The sequence below is a fragment of the Passer montanus genome, unplaced genomic scaffold, assembly GCF_014805655.1.
Source record: "Passer montanus isolate IOZ18808 unplaced genomic scaffold, ASM1480565v1 scaffold10, whole genome shotgun sequence".
Classification (NCBI taxonomy): Eukaryota; Metazoa; Chordata; class Aves; order Passeriformes; family Passeridae; genus Passer; species Passer montanus.
The window spans coordinates 27,142,355-27,161,794 of NW_024356505.1; the positions used below are offsets into that span (position 1 = coordinate 27,142,355).

The following is a 19,440-nucleotide window of genomic DNA, read 5'->3' on the forward strand; positions in this document are numbered from 1 at the left end:
AGAGCTGAAAAGTGAAGAGCAGTGGATCAGGAAACAAGAAGCTGATCCTTGTCCATGTCAGCTCACAAATGGCTGCCCTCCCACAGCCTCCTGGGTCACCTCCTGGGCTTTTGGAGGAGAAATTTGTGATACTTCAACTTGGATTAGACTTTTGCTTTTGAGGTGTTTTTAAGAGCACATGTATATTTACATGCACTATTATTTTTACTATACTGTACTATACTGCCTATAAAGTCACTGCTGGCTAGGGCATCCTCAGTATGGCTTACTTCACCCCAGGATTTTCTGTTAAATTTTTATTTTCTTCAATGTGATGTTAAGTGGTTGAGCCTTTGGAACTCACAGTCCAGCCCCACTGTGCAGGCTGAGTACCTCAGAGCTGGAAGCAGCACTGCAGGTGGCACCTCAAGAGAGCAGAAGGACAGAATCCCCTCCCTTGACCAGCTGCCCACGCTGCTTTTGATGCAGCCCAGTGCACATTTGGCTCTCTGGGCTGTGAGTGCACATGGCTGGGCCATGTCCAGCCTCTCACCCATCAGCACCCCCAACCCCTCTGGGCAGGGCTGCTCTCACTCTGTCCATTCCCCAGCCTGTGTTGATACCAGGGGTTGCCCTGACTCAGGGCACCTTGCATTGGTCTTGTTAAGCCACATCAGATTCCCAGATGCCCACTTCTTGAGCTTGTCCAGGTCCCTCTGGATGGCACCCTGCTCCTCAAGCCTGTCAACAGCACCATGCGTCTGGGTGTCATCTGCACATTTGCTGAGGGTGCACTCAATCCCTTCATTTATGTAACTTTTTAAGATATTAAATAACACTGGTCCCAGTACAGACCCCAAGGGACAACACTTGCCCCTGATGTCCATTGGGACTCTGAGCCATTGACCACTACCCTCTGGATGCAACCATCCAACCACTTAATTATCCATCTAACAGTCCGCTCATCAAATCCATCTCTCTAATTTAGAGAGAAGGATGTTGTGGGGACCATGTCAAAGGCTTTACAGAAGTCCATATAAAGGGCATCTGTAGCCCTTCCCTTGTCCACTGCTGTGGAAGCCCACTGCAGAAGGCTTGATCAGACAGGACTTGCCCGTGCTGGCTGTCCTGAATCAGTTCTCTGTGTGGGTATGTGTGATCCTTCCCCCAGGTGTTTTCAGCCTCAAGGTATCTTCATCTTAGGGATTTTCCTGGTTATGGTTTCTACCTCTATAATAACCATCGAGAGATGTCTCCTCCAGGTATTTGTTCAGTCCTCCTTTCATTCCCATGTAAATTTTTCGCATCCTCCACAGTGCACCTGTGACTTTGGCAGGAGGTTTCTGTTGGTTTGCTGCCTGACCACTGCTTTCCTATGCTTTGTTTTATATTTATTTATCAGCTCTAGGTTATGCCCCTTAGTCCTTGTGTTGGAGGGGACAGCAAACATCGCATTGCCATCTGCATCCCCCAGGCCATATCTGATTGCTTTGGCCTGTCATTTCCCTCTGGTCATTTCTTCTCCAGCTGGGAAGTGCTGCTATAACCACTTGTTGTTCATCCAGAAACCATCCTGGACACTTGACTATCATTGCTGCCCTGAAATTTTGCAGTTCAATATATCTTTGCTAAGATGGGAGGACCATAAGTTCACTTTTAAGTAGTTAATTCTTAAACCCTTTTGTTAGCATCTCTTGCATGTACTGAAATAGAGGACAGCCACATGAAGATACACTACTTTATTTAATGCCCAGGATTTCAGACCCTGCAAAACACCCTGTCTTTCATGTGCCACAGACAAGGTCCCAGCTTATCCCATCAAGAACAGGCCAAATGCAGAAGAAAGAAAAAAGTAAGCAAACAACAGGGAAGCAATGTAATATGAAGCATTTGACTTGATAGTTTTTAGGAGGGATCACAGATACGTGTGTGGGTTAAGGGGTCATCATACTAGTCAAATAGGAGGTAACATATTGTCATCACCCCACAATCTGTCTTTTTCAAGTAATTCCAGGAACCAGTTAGTAACAAATAGTTTGTTTTAAAAGATAAAAAGTATTCCATAATAGTTATGTTTTATATTATTATTATTATTATTGTTAATATTATGTGCATTTCTTTTATAATTATGTCTTTTTTGATCTCTTCTGCCACTGTGTTCCAGCAACACCATCAGCAATGTTCTGAAATTTCACTTTTGAGATGCTTTGCATGCTGTGGTCCTTTTTATTTCCAACTGTAAAAGGGGAATGTTTATTTCTTAAAAAAAACCAGGAAACTGTTTATAACTTCAGTTTTAAAAGTGTCATGAACGTACTTCTAGTCATATGATTTTAAATAATCTGTGTATCATCACCTCACTTTCCATATCTATTAATTTAATTTAATATAATTTAAATAAAAAATGTGTTTTGATTCTAAGCAAACATAATTTCAGCAAGGAGAATAATGAACTTTTAGAAACTTCTATTAATTTTACGTCGTATATCTCAATACATTTTAAAAAACTGATGTTTCTTTCTGAAATTCTAATTGTTCTGTGGGCTCCTATTTTACCAGCTATATATGAGTCAGTTTGTTTTCAAATTGTGGTCTGAATTAACATGGAGCCTGAGAAGGAATAACACAAATGCATTTTGGCTACCTCACTATCATGGGTTTGTCAGTCAGGACTAATCTAACAGGACATGGTATTCACATGGAGTTGACCTAGAAAACAATATTCCTATTGTGGGCCCATTAAAAATTTCAGCCACAGCTTTTGAAATTAAGGTCTTTCTTGGCTAAGAAAACTAGAAATCAACACTTGCTTCACCATTGTGCAGACTGGAGACAAAGCAAGATATTAAAATAAATGAATTCACTGTGCAAGAGAAAAATAAATGTATTTTAAAATACGTATTTGAAAGCTGGGAGCTTTTCCAGTGCGATAACTGTGGGAAAAAAATTATCTAGCAAAACTGTCAGTGAGAATCATCTGAAACCTGGAAAGTGCTCAAAAGCTTTCAGCAAACTTCACTTGCAATTTGCCTGGAGGAAGCAGAACCTGACAGGCATCCAGTGAGGTTGCGCCAGCACCGCCTGTGCCCGCGCTGCAGCTCGCTGCTGTCCCTGCTCCGGTACCTCCTCAGTGAAATGAAGGCTGACAAATATGTTCACTTGTGGTCTCTCCTGTGGTACATCAGTCCAAACAATGGGAGCAGCCTGGAAAGGGCAGTATCCTGGTAAGTGGCATGCTGGGTGGTGATGGAGTGACCGGGGCAGAGCCCAGAAGGGCAGCTGTGGTCACCACTCCCACTGCAGCCACAGCTGTTGGTGCTCCTGCAGGACATGATGAAGGAAGGACATGGTACAGGGGGGATTTCCATAAACGCACAAAGAGTTGGGTTTGAGTAGTGACTGAGGGTGAAGCTTTATGGCTCAAGGGTTGCAATCATCTTTTTAGGGCGCCCCAGCCAAGGTGCCCGACCACTCCAGTCCAGATGGATGAGGAGAAAAGGGGGACTGGGCTCCCTGCTGATAAACCCGTGCCTAAAGTTAGATGGTGTGAAAAGGCCTCTTCAGAAATGTCTGAGCCTGCCAACATTTACATTTATTTGCATTTGGAGGGATTACATAAAGGAGTTAAATTATACAAATGCTTAAGGATTGGCATGGGGAGGGTCTTAAGCAATCATGGAGTATTCTGATTATTATTTATTAGCCCCCAAACCCAAGTTTTGGCACGCACAGATTTTAATGCCTGATTAATTCGTTTGCTGCCACCTTATATGGAAATGCCATTACTGGCTATAATCATAACGCCTCAATCTTTTATAGCATTTCTTGCAGATGTTTCTCAAAGCCTGTTACAAAAGAAAGTCAGTGCCACAGTGACAATTTCACTCATAATAAAACCTTTGCAGAGAGACAGATCATTGCTTTTCAGCTGGCAGTAGAAATAACTATTCATATGTAGGCAAGATACTGTAAGATACACAGAGAAAAATATAAATGCTAAAGGTAGACTGATATATTGGAGGTAATTAATTGTTACTTACTATTTATGAGCTAGAAATTTAACATAGGCATGTAAAATCAGACACAAGTTGTGTGAATGGCCATAGACTTTATGTGAGAAACCTGTGATTTGCTAGTGGTGGCACTGCCCTCTGATTCCTTAGGGCATGACTTAAGCCTAATGAAGTCAGCAAGAACTTCAGTTTAGTTCATGGGAGAGGAACTCCCTGGGAAGCGCATTTCAAGTTAAGGCTGAGTAAAACTTTAATGTATTCAGACATCTTAAAGAATTTTCCCTATCTTGCCTTTTGTAGTGTATGCAAAGCAGCCAACATGCAAAAAGGTCATGTAAATATTTGCTGTTGTGGTCAGATGGCTTAACAGAGACTGACAAGTCTATCGGAAAAACAGCTTGAAACAACTAGTTCCAATTAATGAATTGAAACACAGACCCTAGGAAATTATAATACACTAATGTAGCTCAGGTTTTCCTTCCAGCTCTCCAAGACTTTGTTTTCTTTCCCTTTTCTTCAAATTATAATAACTAAGGAAAAAACCACACACCTCTTACCTGAAATGTTTTGTAACAAAAAAGTGAAAGAATGTAAACAATGATATTGACATATCATATTTCATTTATTGTCTGTACAGGATATATGAAAGGCAGGTATAGGAGAGAGTGAAATATGTGACTTCCCAGCACCTGTGCCCACAATTACAGTTTACTTAGGAGTTTCTTTCTCCAGTAATAAAATGTGTGGGGAGAACCTGAAAAAAAATACTTCCAAGGAGCAAGATACTATTTAGTACATACTGTTTCAACAGAGGCACATTCTGTCTGCCACCACAAAGCTGATATGCAGGATGTTTTAGATGCTGTGTCACACTGGAGCTGAATTTTATTGCAGCAGGTTGTAACAGCATGGACCTAATGGGTTCATTGCAGTGATACTGGAGTAGATGATGTACAGTGTACCAAACAAATCCATTAGTTATGTAAGTCTGTGTCTGTCACTGCTATATCTGTTAAATGACTTTTGAATGCAAACGTTATTATTCATTTGCACTGCAATAATACTGAAGGACCTTGAGCAAAAACACTGCCTCAGTGTTGTAATACCTAGTGACAAAATACTCCTATTTCAGCACCTTGCAATGTGAATAAATCAGAATGAAAAGTGCTGAAGATACTAGGAGAGATAGAGTAATGGGTGTACAACCTGGATGAACTGAATAAAGCTGTGTCAGGGTGGCAGTGGCTTTTCTCTTTATCCCAAATAATGCCCTCACAAAAGGTGTAATGTCTTTATCCAGCTCTACCATCACTTCATATTCTGATTTAGCAGCAGCAGTTTGAGCCTTCAGTATTTGGAGTCTGCTGGAAGACAGATTTGGCAGCTGGAGTAGCTTGTACAGGTCTCCTTCCTTCAGAGGAAAGGTAGGAGACCAGATGGAGCTGTCCCATGGGGTGTATCTAGGACAGGAGCTATCACTTGGATAAATCTGATCTAATTTTTGTGTTAGGTAAAATTTGTAAGTCTACCTCTAATACAGTAAGTCGCACAACACCAGAGCCTTCCATTTGACATGGGTATGCAAAGGAAAAAAAGCATATTGCAATTCCACGCGTTGCAAGTGTAAGACTTTAGCCAAGGAGAGATGCATAGCCTGCCCCTCAGCACATTGTATTTAGGACTTGCTGCCAGGGCTGACAGCAAGTGCCTGAATGAGGACAGCTCTTAGATTTAATCACTGCTCCCAGTACTGTTTATGTCTTTAATTAGTGATTCTAATGCATAGTTGCTATGCTGGGCCTAAGTTCAGGTTTCTGTTCCCAGAGGGAAATAATGTAATCTCTGTGGTGTCATATAAGACTATCTCTTTTATTAGTTCTTGTTCTCTCTTTCCTGCATTTCTGGCTACAGAGTACCCAATTCAAGCAGGATAAGAGGATAATCACTGCATCAGAAGCTTGTTGATAGGCTGCTGATTAGGGTGCTCTCTTGGGACAATAGGGGCAATGGTCTGAGCAGCTCTATAGATTAGAGTCCTTCTGGATATTTTTTTAACTACTCACTGTTTCATAGGAGATAGGTGCTTGTACCGTTGCTTTGCCCAATTACCTTTTATGATGAATAGACCATCTGTGGGTATGAGGACAGAGTGGTGGATGTTGTTTATCTTGGCTTTAAAAAGGCCTTTCATATCTCCTATAGCCTCCTTGTAGCCAAATGGGGGAGGTAGGGGTGGCCTTCAGAGTGTGTAACTGGCAGCTGGGTTTTAGCTGTGCTCCTCAGGGCTGGACTCTGTGCCAGTGATTTTTGACATCAGAAACCTTGTTGTTGAGATGGAATGAACCAGCAATAGGGTCAAGTCTGAAACTAAGTTTGAGAGAGCATTTGATATGCTGAATAGTCAGATGGCCACTCCACTGGGACCCAATGAGCCAGAGAAATGGTCTAGCAGGAACTTCATGGAAGTCCAGAGAGGCAAATGCAGCCTGTCACCAGGGACAGAACAATACTGGCAAGGACAGGCTGGCTTGGTTACAGCTTTGCAGAAAGGACTTAGGGTATGACAACAAGGTGGCTGTGTGTTGGCAGCAAGGGAATGCTGTATAGCTACCTATGGGAAGAATTTAGTCAGCAGGTCAAGGAAAGTGATTATTCCCCTATTCTCACCATTTGTGAGGTTGCACTGGGTCCAGTTTTGGTCCCCCAATACATGAAGATAGTGATGAATTGAAGTGAGTCTTGAAAATGGCCTCTTGGCATTTTTCTTCTTAATCATTCAAACTAAGGTCTTGGTTCCAAGATCCTGTCTAAAGTAGCTTGTGAGGGCTTCACACAAAGTCAAGCTGTTTGTTAGAGCTGACAGAGGTGAATTTTTGGTGTACTGCCCTAACCAGCTATGCTCTTAAATGCTGAAGGCTCAACCCCTAGATTTGCAACTGACAGTAGAAATGAAGTAACTTCAGAATTATTGAAGAGAATTCCTGCTGTAAATACAGACCATTTGGTAAATGGAGCAAAATTCCAAAGGCATGCATGGCCTGCATGACTTTAATGCTTCATGGCTATGGATTATTAAAATGTTTCAGGCTAGAAATACCACAAGGATCATGGCAATGACCTCAGACTAGTTGAAACTGTGTGGTGAAATAGGAGAGTTAAGTCTTCAGGGTATGGAAAGTAAGAACTTAATATTGAGGAATTTCTTCCATGCTGCAAGAGTTGTTACTGTTACAAACTTGTGTCTGCATAACTTTGGCAGAATTTGGTGATGTGTGTTTGCTCTGTTTATTAGATAGCTGGGGGGAAGGAGGGATGGGGAACAGAGACCAACAATACGGGCCTATGCTATCTTTACAGTCTTATATATGACAATTTTGTCAAAAGCAAAGAAAAAATGGAAGTATCTTGAAATCTTAGTTATAAGAAATTAAAATTTAAAAATGCACTTTTGAGGAAAGGCCTGGCCCCAACAAAAACAGTTATCATTGAGACTTTAAAGATTATCTTCAGCTTTTAAAACTCATGCAAGTCTCATGTAATGGCTTCACATAAATATAAGTAAGAAACAAAGATGCTTTTTCTCACTTTTGCTTGTTACCATTGCTGCTGACTTCAGCATGAGGGAATGTCCCGACCGAGACAGTGACTTGTGGTGGCAGATCAAGCTCAAGCAGCATGAAAAGACAAAGATTGCCCATCTTTTCAAAAAGATATGGTTAATTGATGGTTAGGGGTAAAGAGTGAAACTAATCTAATGGCATTTTCCCCATTTTAGTTATACCATGCTTTGCACCTTATATTTCAGGGAGGTCCAGAGCTCCCAATACATCCAGGTTTTGATTGCTGCAGTCTGACCAGCTTTACTGTTACTAGAAATTTTCAGATTCGACACAGAATTTCCAGAGGATACATGCAATAGCTGTGTTGGAAGAGAGTAGGAGTGCCTTGTTCATGCCAGTGGTTTTTGGTTCTGTGGGAGGATTTCAATGCTCCAGTGCCCAAGCACCCTACACCAGCCAAATGCAGATTTTATCAGTTAATACTTCTCTTCAGCTAGATTAAGGTATTGCCAAATGCCAGTAAGATATTTCAGTGCAGAAATTTGTAAAGACATCTTGCCTACAGAGAGGGAGTCCTGTAGCTTCACAGAAAAGAAACTCATTAACTCAAATGTAAGCTTTAACTGTATTTTATTTCATTCAACTGAGGAGTTATTTAACTTTCTGCCTCAGTTTTTTCTTCTTTGTTATAAGACAATTGTGTGAGAAATTGTATTTCTCCATTTAAAATCCATAGTTTGAGAGAATTAACAGATACTTGTAAAGGTCACAGAAGAGGACCCAATCTTGTTTGTTTACTTATTCTTGTTTTATCAGGTATTTAACTTTCCTCTCTTAAAAACGTATTTCTAACGGCAATTTTTGTTCTTTAAACAAAAGCTAACGGTGATTAAAGTTCTCTTAAGCATGTAAGCTGCCCTGCATGGAGATCTTTGTTAGCAATATAACCATGATAATGTGGTGCTTAGTCAGGGTTAGGTCAGCACCGTGTGTGTGATGGAGATGATGAGAGATGTGAGCTGGGTAGTGTCCTGACACCTGCATGACATTAACTCTTGCCATAAGGAGTAAACCTTTACCAGTTGTGATTCAGGAGTTATGGTCTTACCAGTGTAGGTTCTGTGCCAACCCTACTGTGGTTATGCAGATCTGTGCTCTAAAGCCAGCCTAGACCCCATGTGCTCAGCTGAGATTGACCATCACTCTGTGAGGACATGTCCTCAGCTCCCAGGCAGGTTTTGCAGCTCAGCAGCACTGTCTGAGCTGAAGGCCTTTCTGTGAACGTGGTGTGTGTGCCTGAGCTCAGGGCTGTGCTGGCCAAAGGCACGGGGAGGCTGCTCTGGGCATCCCAACCCAGCGCGGATGGGCTCAGCCACCCGAGTCAGGGTGACTCTGCATCTGTCATCACACTGTGTTGTGTTTCATGTAGATCAGCCCTGAGAGAAATTATGAAATAATTTGCACATCCTGCCACTGACCATTGATAAAGAGGAGCAGAACATACAGTGTTTTGAAAGAGCTCTGTATGTAGGGAAGGAAAGGGCAGTCATGTGGTGTGTTCACAGGATCATCATCAGATCTGGGTTTGATGCTTGCAAACCTTTCTTTGAACATGTTCTTTTGCCTCTTGGGTGTTTAATTTCCCTTCTCTAAAGCATACCTCTTTGTTGACAGGAATGTTGTGAAGCAATTTGTTACCAGGCTGATACTACTGAGGCCTACATGCAAATGTTTTCTGCTGTGGCCTGTGTTTAAGTCTGTGGTCTGTTGCTTGTAGGTGAAGACTGATCAAAAATTCCAGAGGTATTTCTGCAGCTAAGTTATACTACATGACAAAGAGGATGGCTGAACATTCTGGTTTGTGTTGTAGCTGTAGGACAGTGCAGGGCTGGCAGTATCTCAGAGCTCTTGGAAGTGGGAACCACAGCATTGTCTCAGGTGCACTTTCAGAACTGTTGCATGGCATTGTTACCTTGTTCAGTCATCTTCATACTTGTCCTGGAGCAGCAGGGAATTTCATAGTCCTCTTTGATTTGTTATGTATAAAAATGGGCACAATCTTCATGTTTCAGATAAATCCATTGTAACAGAAGCATAAGTAAGTGCAAGAGGGACTTGAGGGAACATGGAGACAGGAACATCCCTTGTGTTTAATTATCTTTCCAGCAGCTTTGCTGACGTATGTTCTGTGTCCGAACAAAAACCATGTCTAAGTTATATTCTATTTCTTCTTGCTTTAATCTCCATGGGAGTGATTTTCTTTAGCTGAAGGTAAAACACACCTCAGAGCTCCAGCAGTTTACATGAAGTGGAACCTGTGGGTATTGTCGGTGCTCAGAATTTCACCTGGGCAATGTGTGGAAGAAAAATACTGTGAATGATTTTAACTAATGGATTTTGAGTCTCTTTGTTTTGTCACGCTCAAAAAGGATTTTTAGAAGTGAGCAGTTAGTTCTGTCAAATAGGAAATGCCCTCAAGCATTGCTGTACCGTGATGTGGATCAGACAACTTGAGGAAAGGCAGTAGGGTTTTTTAAGGGCATGTGATTTAAAGGAGAATAAAGAAAAAAAAAAAGAATTGATTATGCCTTTGAAAACATCTTTTTTTTCTCAAGTGAGATTGGGGCCAAAACATTTCTCCAAGTTGTATGTTTAAGCTGTCTGTGTTTTAAGGCATAATATGCATATTTGCTTTGAAAATTCAGGACTCAAGGACAACTGTGATTTTGCTTTGGAGATCAGTATTTTGTGAGAGCATTGAAGCACTGGCAGAATCAAGACTGTTCTGTAGTGATTTTGATTTCTGTGTAAGGAAGATTTTTCAGCTCTGCCACTTATTCTGTGTTAATGGTTTCAGTAGCTCAATATTGAGTGTGGTTTTAATGGTCTGACATGCAAAACTAGCATTTCTAAATTTGGCACTAACTTTTAAACTGGGCAGAAAAGGGAGTCACACCCAACTGCAAAGCTGGTATGCGAAGCCCATCTTTTTAGCCAAAAAAAGATTATTTTTTTTTGCCACTAAATCCAAGAAAGTTTAAATGCCAAAACATAGAAGGTTCCTTATGTTCTTCATAAGGAAGAAATTTTTCATAACTGAATGCTAAAATAAAAAATGAGTATGTCTTTGAATATCTTGGAAAAGTGAAATAAATGCAATCCAATTAACTGATTTAATTTTTTTACAAATGTAGTTAGTTTCTGAATCCTGAAGAATGTTTAGCTGCAGAGAATATTTGAGCACTAAAAAGACAATTTTACCTAGAAACATAAAGACATAAATGATGAACATAAAGAAATAAATTATGTCTCAAATTATAATTAAAAAAGAGAAAAATAGTTTAATAGCTCATTAAATATTGGCATTAGAAATAAAAGTAATAAGAAAACTCCTCTCAGTCTTTGAAAGAAAACTAGTTTAATTTCAGTCTGAAAAAGTTTTTCCAGACAAAGGAAAATGGAAATTTGTAGTAGGATTCATATGGGGTTTGATTGCAGTATTAATGAAGAAAGAAGTATCAGCTCTTGATAATAATAGGAAGATTAAGTTAACAGCTCTATTTAATAAAAGCATCCCAATATTAAATAATAGGTAATGCTGTGTAGTCTGTTTAGTATTCAGGAAAGTTAACATCTTCCTTCCCTAAGTGCAAGCAGAATTACTCACTGATTGTAGGAACATCTGACTGTTTCTGCCCTCCTTCACAGCAATTACAGAAAACACAGGAACGAAAATATTAAAGAATAAGGAGAAACAGAGCTCATCTTAGCTTGGAATGCCTTCTTTTCTTTTCATTAATTGCCTTTGTATTCTAGGACTCAGCTTTCCCCATTGCTTTCGCTCCATGTTTGTATCTCAGCACCACAAAGTGCCCATCCTGTTGCTGACTTGCAAGTGTGACTCACTGACTTACCATCTAAATTTTGTGATTTGCTGAGATTTGCTGATGACTGATGGCAACTGCACTGGGGGCCTTGTGTTCCCAATCCTCCTGATTATACTGGTCATGGGAAAACAACTTCACAGTGCATCTACACTGCAACTGCTGAGGTGAATTCAGGTTGTGTAAAATGCTCTGCCAGACTTTAGCCCACCTGTATTAAATACTGGTCGGTGAAAAGGCCTGGCAGCACAGAATCTTTCCAGATCAGACAGAATCCAGTAGAGGGTCACAAGGATTATTAACTTGGTTGGAGCCTCTTTGCTCTGACAGGGTGAGAGAGCTGGGACTGTTCAGCCTGCAGAAGAGAAGGCTCAAGGGCAGTAATATTGTCAATGTAAAAAAGAACCTGAAGGGAGTGGGCAAAGAAGAGCCAGTCTCTCTTCATTTATGCCAGTGACTCGGCCAAAGACAATAATCACCAAATGAAACCTGAGATTTCCCCTAATGTCAGGAAACCCTTCTTCACTATGAGATTGACCAAGCACTGACACAAGTTTCCCAAAAAGGCTGTGAAGTCTCTGTCCTAGAAGATACACAAAAACTGTCTGGATGCTGTCCTGCACAAGTAGCTGTAGCTGTCCCTGTTTGAGTGGGGTGGGAGTGGACCAGATGACCTCCAGAGATTCCTTTCAACCTCAGCCATTCTGTGATTCTGTGATCTGCCATCTTTTTACACCACTGTGGAAGCTACACTTGCTCCATCTTGTATAGACAGCAAGACAGTAAAGGTGTTTCCTCCTGGGACAATCCAGTGTTGTACAGAGATACCTGAGATGGCTCTGAAACAGCGCAGTGCACTCAGCTGGGCTTAGTAGTCCCCATCTCCTTGTCTCCAAAGTAGTTCAGCTGAACACTTGATTCTGAATCTAGTGCTGTACATCCCAGGAAATTGCTTTGTTTAGTTGCAGTTCTGTGGCAGCTTGTTTGCTGCTGTGCAGGTCCTAATAAACCTTCCCACTCTGGAGATGCTCGTGAGATGATCCTCTGTTTTTCTTTAGGAGCTAGACCCAGCATGGTTAGAACTTATCAACGCCTTCAAATGCAGACTGATTTCTTCTGTTAATTGAGTGCTTTAGTCCTTGGAGAGCTTAGGAGGTCACCATGGCATGGGACTGGGCTGTAGCAATGCTCATGGGCCACACTCATGCAGTACAGGCCTGGCAGGGCCAACACAGGCATCATGGAAGAGGTACTTCATACCCCTTCCCTCAGTCCCTGGTCTGTATGATTCATGTTTCTTTCCATCACTGAATGTATCACAGCCTCCCTTTCCCTGAAAATAGCTGTATCAGAAAGGTGTTCTGTCTTGAGTGAATAAGAATGTCTGTATTTTGCAATTCTGCATTTAAGATTACTTATGTTTTTCCCCGAGCACTAAGCATGATTATTAATGGTTCTGTGAAAGTGAAAGGTTCAAAAATTGCTCTTGTTTTTTTTGTTGTGGGATACCTCAGTTTTACTCCTGGAAGGAGTTTTCACCTGAGGCTTTATGCTACATGATGCCAGTAAATTGAACTGTGAATATAAAATTCCTTGAGCTAAAATGAAAATTTTGGTTTTATTGGTGTGAGGTTATGTGTAGGGAAAGCTGAATGCTATAAAAGGATAAATTTCTTCCTCAGCTACTTTTTTAAAAAGTACCTTGTGATTTACCAACAACTTCCACTGCAGAGCCAACTTGTTGTGTTTGAGATTTTCCATTAGGATCTGTAAGGTAAACTTCTGTTTTATCTAACTGAAGAGAGGCATCTCAGTACTGGGACTAGCACATTCATCAGGACCAAACCATATAATTGTTCTATGTGCTATTCCAGTAGTCTGTTGAAAAGGAGAATGACATATGTGCTTTATTTTTTAAAGAGTGTGAGCTGGTTTTTCTCTTCTCATTATGGGCTTGGTCTGTGTTCCACATAGACTTTGAAACCAGATCATTACTGAGCATTTAAGAATATGTAACTTCCTATTGCATTTGCTTGCAGGTGTATTATATCTTCAGTATGGAGATGAAACAAAACAGTTGAGGATGCCGAATGAAATCACAAGCACAGACACAATTCGTGCCCTTTTTGTAAGTGCCTTTCCCCAGCAGCTGACAATGAAAATGCTGGAATCGCCCAGCGTCGCCATTTACATCAAGGATGAGAGCAGAAACATATACTATGAATTGTGTGATGTGAGGTAAGACATGGAATTATAGCTGCTGGTTTCATGGGGTTGGGGGTTTTTTGTTTTGTTGTGCACTTATAGAACAGAAAGGAATGGGGTTGATAAGTATCTGATGGAGAGTGGCCTGACACATAAAGGCATGTTCAGTGGTATCTCAGTAATCCAGGAAGTCTGGTCTGACAATACTCTTAGCTGTAGGTGCAATATCCATTGCACAAGCCACTGATAAATGGCATGCCTTGTTGAAATATTTGTATAATGTACAAAAGTTCACATATTTAATATGTTTATTGAATTTTGACAGAGACACAATCATTTAAAATAGAATACAGAATAAACTTTTACAGCAAAGATAGGTTGTTTCGTTGCTGGGAGTGCAAAGCCTGATCTCATGAGCCTGAAGTAACAAACATGAATGTCACTGATGTCCTCTCAGTGGTGCCAGTTGAGCCATCTAACACAGCCAAAGCTCTGTGGCACTGGTGACCACTGCTGCACCTTCTTATTATATGTCAGGATGCAGCAGGTGATGCAGTCACTTTGCTAATTTAGAGCTTAGTCAATACATGGTTCACCTTTCTATCCTTTATTTTGTGGGAGTGCAGCTTCTTAATTAACCAGGTTTCTTCAGTTGAAGTTCCAGGGTCTCAGGGTCTCTAGGAGGTCCCAAATGATGCATAAATAAAGCTCTCAGGTACACCACAGACATGTTACACTTCATAAATAAACTGTCATAAAAATGGAGAGAGGTTTGTCCATTTTTTGTGTAAGAAGATGAAGGAGAACACAGAAAAGCTGTTTGCTCTCTGCTAGTCTGCCACTAATGCAGAAAAATTTTGTGGTACAAGAGAAGTGTAATGTCCACTGTTGTTTCTTCTGGAGATCCTATGGCTAAGGTATTCCTCTTTATCATGCTGTAGTTAAAAGAGCAAGTTGGAGCTTTTTTAGCCCTTCCCAATGCAACTTCCCCATTCCTGCTCTTAATCTTTGAACAGCACCTCACTCCATTTTCTCACCTCTGTCTTGCTTTCCTCAGGCTGTCTGTCCAGTGTCTTGTCATTAGCTAATCTCTTGGATTTCAGTTTCTTTTAATCTTACTTGCTTTGCAGACTGCCACACCCGTTTGGCCACTGTAATGCCTATATGAAGACCCATCTGATTTTTTTTTTTCATGAAACATCATCATCTTTCAACATGTACCCAAGTTTCTTGTACATCAAACAGTTTATTCACAAGATCAGATCAACTGATTGACTCCTGATAGGGGTTACTACATCTCTGTTGCCAAGTGCATTACTGCCAACCATCATCTAGTCCATCGGCTCCTTCTCTTGCCCTTTATCCCTCCATCTTCCCTTGAGTTTCAGACTAACAGTTTATGACTTCATGCCCTTGAGAATGTGGTTGTTGATTATCCTAATGCCACTCCACCTTTTTTCCCTTGCTCCCATTGCAGGCGTCACTCTGCCAGTCTCAGGCCTGGCTCAACCCCAACATCTGCTTCCTCTGTTCCTATGCCTGTATTGTCGAGCATTTCTAGAGGAAATCCCACAACCCAGCTGACTTCCTTCATAACAAAATTCCCTCCTTCAGTTCTGCCAGCCTTCTCACTTAGGAAACCTCAGCATTTCCAGGTTAATGGAGTCCACAACATGCATTTTCAGCACCTTTGAATAATTCCCACAACAATTTCTCCATTTCTGTTCCTTACTCTTCACAAGATCTTGTCAGTGTCTCCTCTCAGAGAACAGACAAAATGAATCATCCTTTTTCTCACCTTTGTTTGCCTTGTCTTTCTTCAATCCTCTTCTTTCTTTCCCTTAAACAGAGGGCTTTCAGTCAGGTCTTTAAGCTCTCCATCTCCCTCAGAGGCTGCTCCATGTTCTTCTGTGCCTCGCATTAGGCCATCTAGTTTTTCTTCTCACTGGGGACAAAGCCCTGTCTTTCTCTTTAAGCCCAATCTTTTTCTTAAAGTGGTTCAGGGCTCTGCATCTAGTGTAGACTCCAGATTTTTGCTCCAGAACATCACTATTTTACAGCCTTTCATTTCCCATCACACAGAGAAAAAACCACTCATGTAATTCTTCAACTTTTTAATAGCACTGCTGTAATTGGCTTTTCTTGGCAGTTGGCACAGGTAATAGGTAATCTTACTTGCTCTTACCCATTCAAATGAAGCAACAAAGATCATTCTCCTAGTTTGACAAGCAGACTGTTCTGCATGCATTTATTTTTCACTTGTCCTTTGACTGTATCTTCTCCATCTCATTAAACCACTTGTCTTCATTATGAAGGCTCCTCCAAGCCCACTTCAATGCTACTTTTCATTTCTTGTTGAGTACCAAGTGCCATCTGCTTCCACTTGGTGAATAATGCCAGTTTGAATTCTACATCTTTAATTTTGAAAGAAGTGCCCTCCCTCTCTCTAACGTGCTTGGAAGGTGTCATCCACAGACATCTGCAAAACCAGTGCATTGGTCTCCTTGCCACTCTCTCTGTTGCACTGCCTACTCAGAGTATGCCCGTTGTTCCAGGATTTGTTTATTGCTCCTCTGGCTGGGGAGACTATGATCTTCTGAGTTCTTTTGGTTCCCTTATCTTCCTGCAGCTATTCTATTGTCTTTTGTGACTCCTATTCACCTTGTAAGTTGGTGAAAAGTTATCTTCCTGGGGTGTTTACACAGCACACACAGATCAGTGAGGCCTTTGAACATGCCAAGGGCATCTGGGAGCTACAGTAATGCAAATTATAGTAATAATAAACTTACAGTAATACATACCTGTTATCAGTAATGTTTATCTTAGAATAGCAACATGAGGTGAAATACATTCATATCGGAGATCAAATGCCTAGTATTTTGGTGCTTTGCCTTGCAGCAATGTTTTCCTTTAAAGTGTCATGTTTCTACAAGAAATATTTATGGAAAATGCCTTTTAAAAAAAAAAAGTTGTTTGAGGTACCATCTCACAGCCATCAGACACAAAAGACAGCAAACAAAATGTATTTAAGTGAAAAATATGCCATTTCTTGAATGGAAGATGAGAGAGCTTTCTTTGTATCAAGAAGAACATAGTCCCAAGTCCGAGGCAGACAATGGTAACTGAGCCTCCCAGTGCAGGTCTCAAAACCAAAGGGTCACATTTGCAAGATGGAAAACAGTTTATGTTACCATAAATAATTGAAGAATTTGAACTTGCTGCAAGGTAGCTATTTTCTATGCAGTCTACAAGTAAACACTCATAAATACTAAACTTCTCATCAGCCCTCCAGTTCTTAAACACAAGACACTGATCTGTCTCTCAAGCTTCAGGGCTTCTTTAATAACTGCTTGACATCTACAACAGCAACAGCAACACAAGTTCTGACTAGAAACCCATTCAAAGCAATCACTGATTGTAATATGACATTGTAAGAAAGAAATTGGACCTGCCCAACAATCCTTCCCTTCATTTTTAAATTATAATCCAGGTGATTAAGATCAGTTCACTAGACTTGTAGCTGCACCTGGAGGAAAGGAATTCAGTCACATGTGTAAGTAAATTCTCTAGAGATCACTACAGGGAAATGAAAGGAATCGCAGCTTGGAAAGGATGTGAGCATAGATTGGAGGTTTTGCTACTGATTAAATGTGGACCAGAAATCAGCAGAGCTCAGGGCAAGTGTCAAAGCGATAAAATTATTGGAAGGTAGGTCTTGAAACAAAGTGAAAAACTGTCATCTCTTTCCTAAATGTAGTAGTTAAAAAATTAACTAATCAAAGACAAAGTGTAGAGTCCAAACAAAAAAAAAAAAAGTATTCTTGTAGGGCTTTTCATCTAAATTATTTCTGTGTAAGCTCTCATCAAAATTTTTGCTAATTTGTTTCTGCAATACTTTCTCCATTTAAAACCTTTCTTTCTTATAGATAAAGTTTAGAGGAAGAATTTATCTACAACTGAATTTTCAGCTTTGGTGGATTTTTTCAGCTTTGTGAACAAGCTGATAATTAAAATTTCCTCATTACAATTAGAAAGACTGCTTTTCTTTTGATATTCTCACTTCTTAGAATAGCAAAATTTTATGTGGGCTGGGAGCACAATAAAACATGTAAATATTAACTAAAACATTTTTGAGTGCTGTGTAAATGTTGAAGTTCTATTGTCTTCAAAGTGTTTTCACTCTATGGCAGGATCTTGAAAGAAACTTAACACTATCTAATTTTTATGGGTGTGGAGTTCTAGTGAAAGAATGATACTTCCCATGGGAAAGAGAATCAAAGTAGGCTTTTGTTTGTTTGTGTGTGTCTTAGTTATAGCATTTACACTTTTCTTATAGATCGACTGCAGACCTACTATGTTTGTCTGTTACCTGAAACTTTCAGGCAACAAAGTAAATAAAACTGCTTTCATCTGTTGTCATTGCTGATTCTTTAATTCCAGGAATATTCAAGACCGATCTTTCCTTAAAGTTTACAACAAAGACCCTGCACATGCATTTAATCACACTTCCAGGGCTGTAAATGGAGATATAAGGGTAAGTACTAATGCTGCATTTATATTCTTTTTTCCTCCAGCTTTTCTGCTAAATGTTTGAACTCTGAAATGTAATATGTACGTAGCAATTCAGAAAATCAGGGGTATACATAAGGCACATATACAGAAAAGGGAATAAATAATGCTTCTTGTAATGTGTTTTAATTGCTTTTCTTTTTCCAATTATTTGCCCTGGGCATTAACTGTTTTTTGATCTTGTTTAAATGCAATAAAGCATGTGGAACAAAACATAGCTTTTAATTATGTATTTTGTGACAAAGACAGTAGTCAGGGTTTTACAGCTTCCTATTCTGTGTTTGCAAACCCTTTACAGTGAAGCATGGCACAGTGTTAGTACACTTCAGCAAAGTTTCAGCAGGGATTGGTTTCCAGTGGCTGAGCAACTGTACCTCTCTTCAAATCTACTGAAAGTCTTTGTAAATTATGATTTTGGATAGGAAGTTCTGATAAATACTCACTGTGGTGTAAATAGTTTTGTCTTTTTCTAAATTTTCTACCTGCACTGAAAAAGGATGAGTATATTTGTATTTTCAGGTGAATGTTTTGTATTAGGAAACTACAGAGAATGCATTTGGAACATTTCTCTCTCTCACTGTGTCTGTCTTTTCCTGCACTGTTACCTCCCACCTTGGTGCCAAGAGGGCAGGAGATGCAGCTGTGGACACCTCTTCCACCGTGTTACCTGCACCTGGCGTTGCAGTAGAGGGGGGTGGTGGTGGTGAGATTACACAACCTCCTCTCCTCCCCACCCATCCTAGGTCTGTCCACAGGAAACAGTACAACCAAATTAACTCCATGGGGCCAGAAGACAATGCCACTACTGTCCTACCTGCTTTGTGGCTTTTATGTACGTTCCCAAGCTGATTCAACTATGCAGAAAATTTCCTGTGAAGTGATTTCCTTAACTGTGCATTTGCTACTTGGCTTCATTATCAATTCTGAGCATGTCTCCCTGCTTTATTTCTAATATTTGTGTAAGTATCTCTTGTGTTTCAACAGTTCAAGGCCACAATATTTTAGAAAGATTGAAATAATTTATTTACAGGCACTATTCTCAACCACCTCTCATTTATGCACTTCAGTTATAAAATGGTCCTTTGGATAGGTCAGAAGTCTAATTACTTTATTTTTCACACTGCTGCAAACACAACATGAGAAAGGAAATGGATGTGCTTCAAAGGGAAGATGATGTGATAGTTTTTTTGTGTATTCTGTAACATCCTGGAATTCTTCAGTTCTAGTTAT

General features: G+C 40.3%; 1 protein-coding gene across 14 annotated transcripts in view; it reads left to right on the forward strand.

Annotated features, from left to right (window-relative positions):
- The window catches only part of KIAA1217 (KIAA1217 ortholog), a 354,772-nt gene that overhangs the window by 262,608 nt on the left and 72,724 nt on the right, over positions 1–19,440 (forward strand). For all 14 annotated transcript variants that reach the window (XM_039703559.1, XM_039703638.1, XM_039703516.1 and 11 more), the window contains 2 exons: positions 13,476–13,674; positions 18,082–18,175. In XM_039703559.1, coding sequence (XP_039559493.1) covers positions 13,476–13,674; positions 18,082–18,175 — 293 coding nt within the window. The remainder of the gene's footprint in view (positions 1–13,475; positions 13,675–18,081; positions 18,176–19,440) is intronic.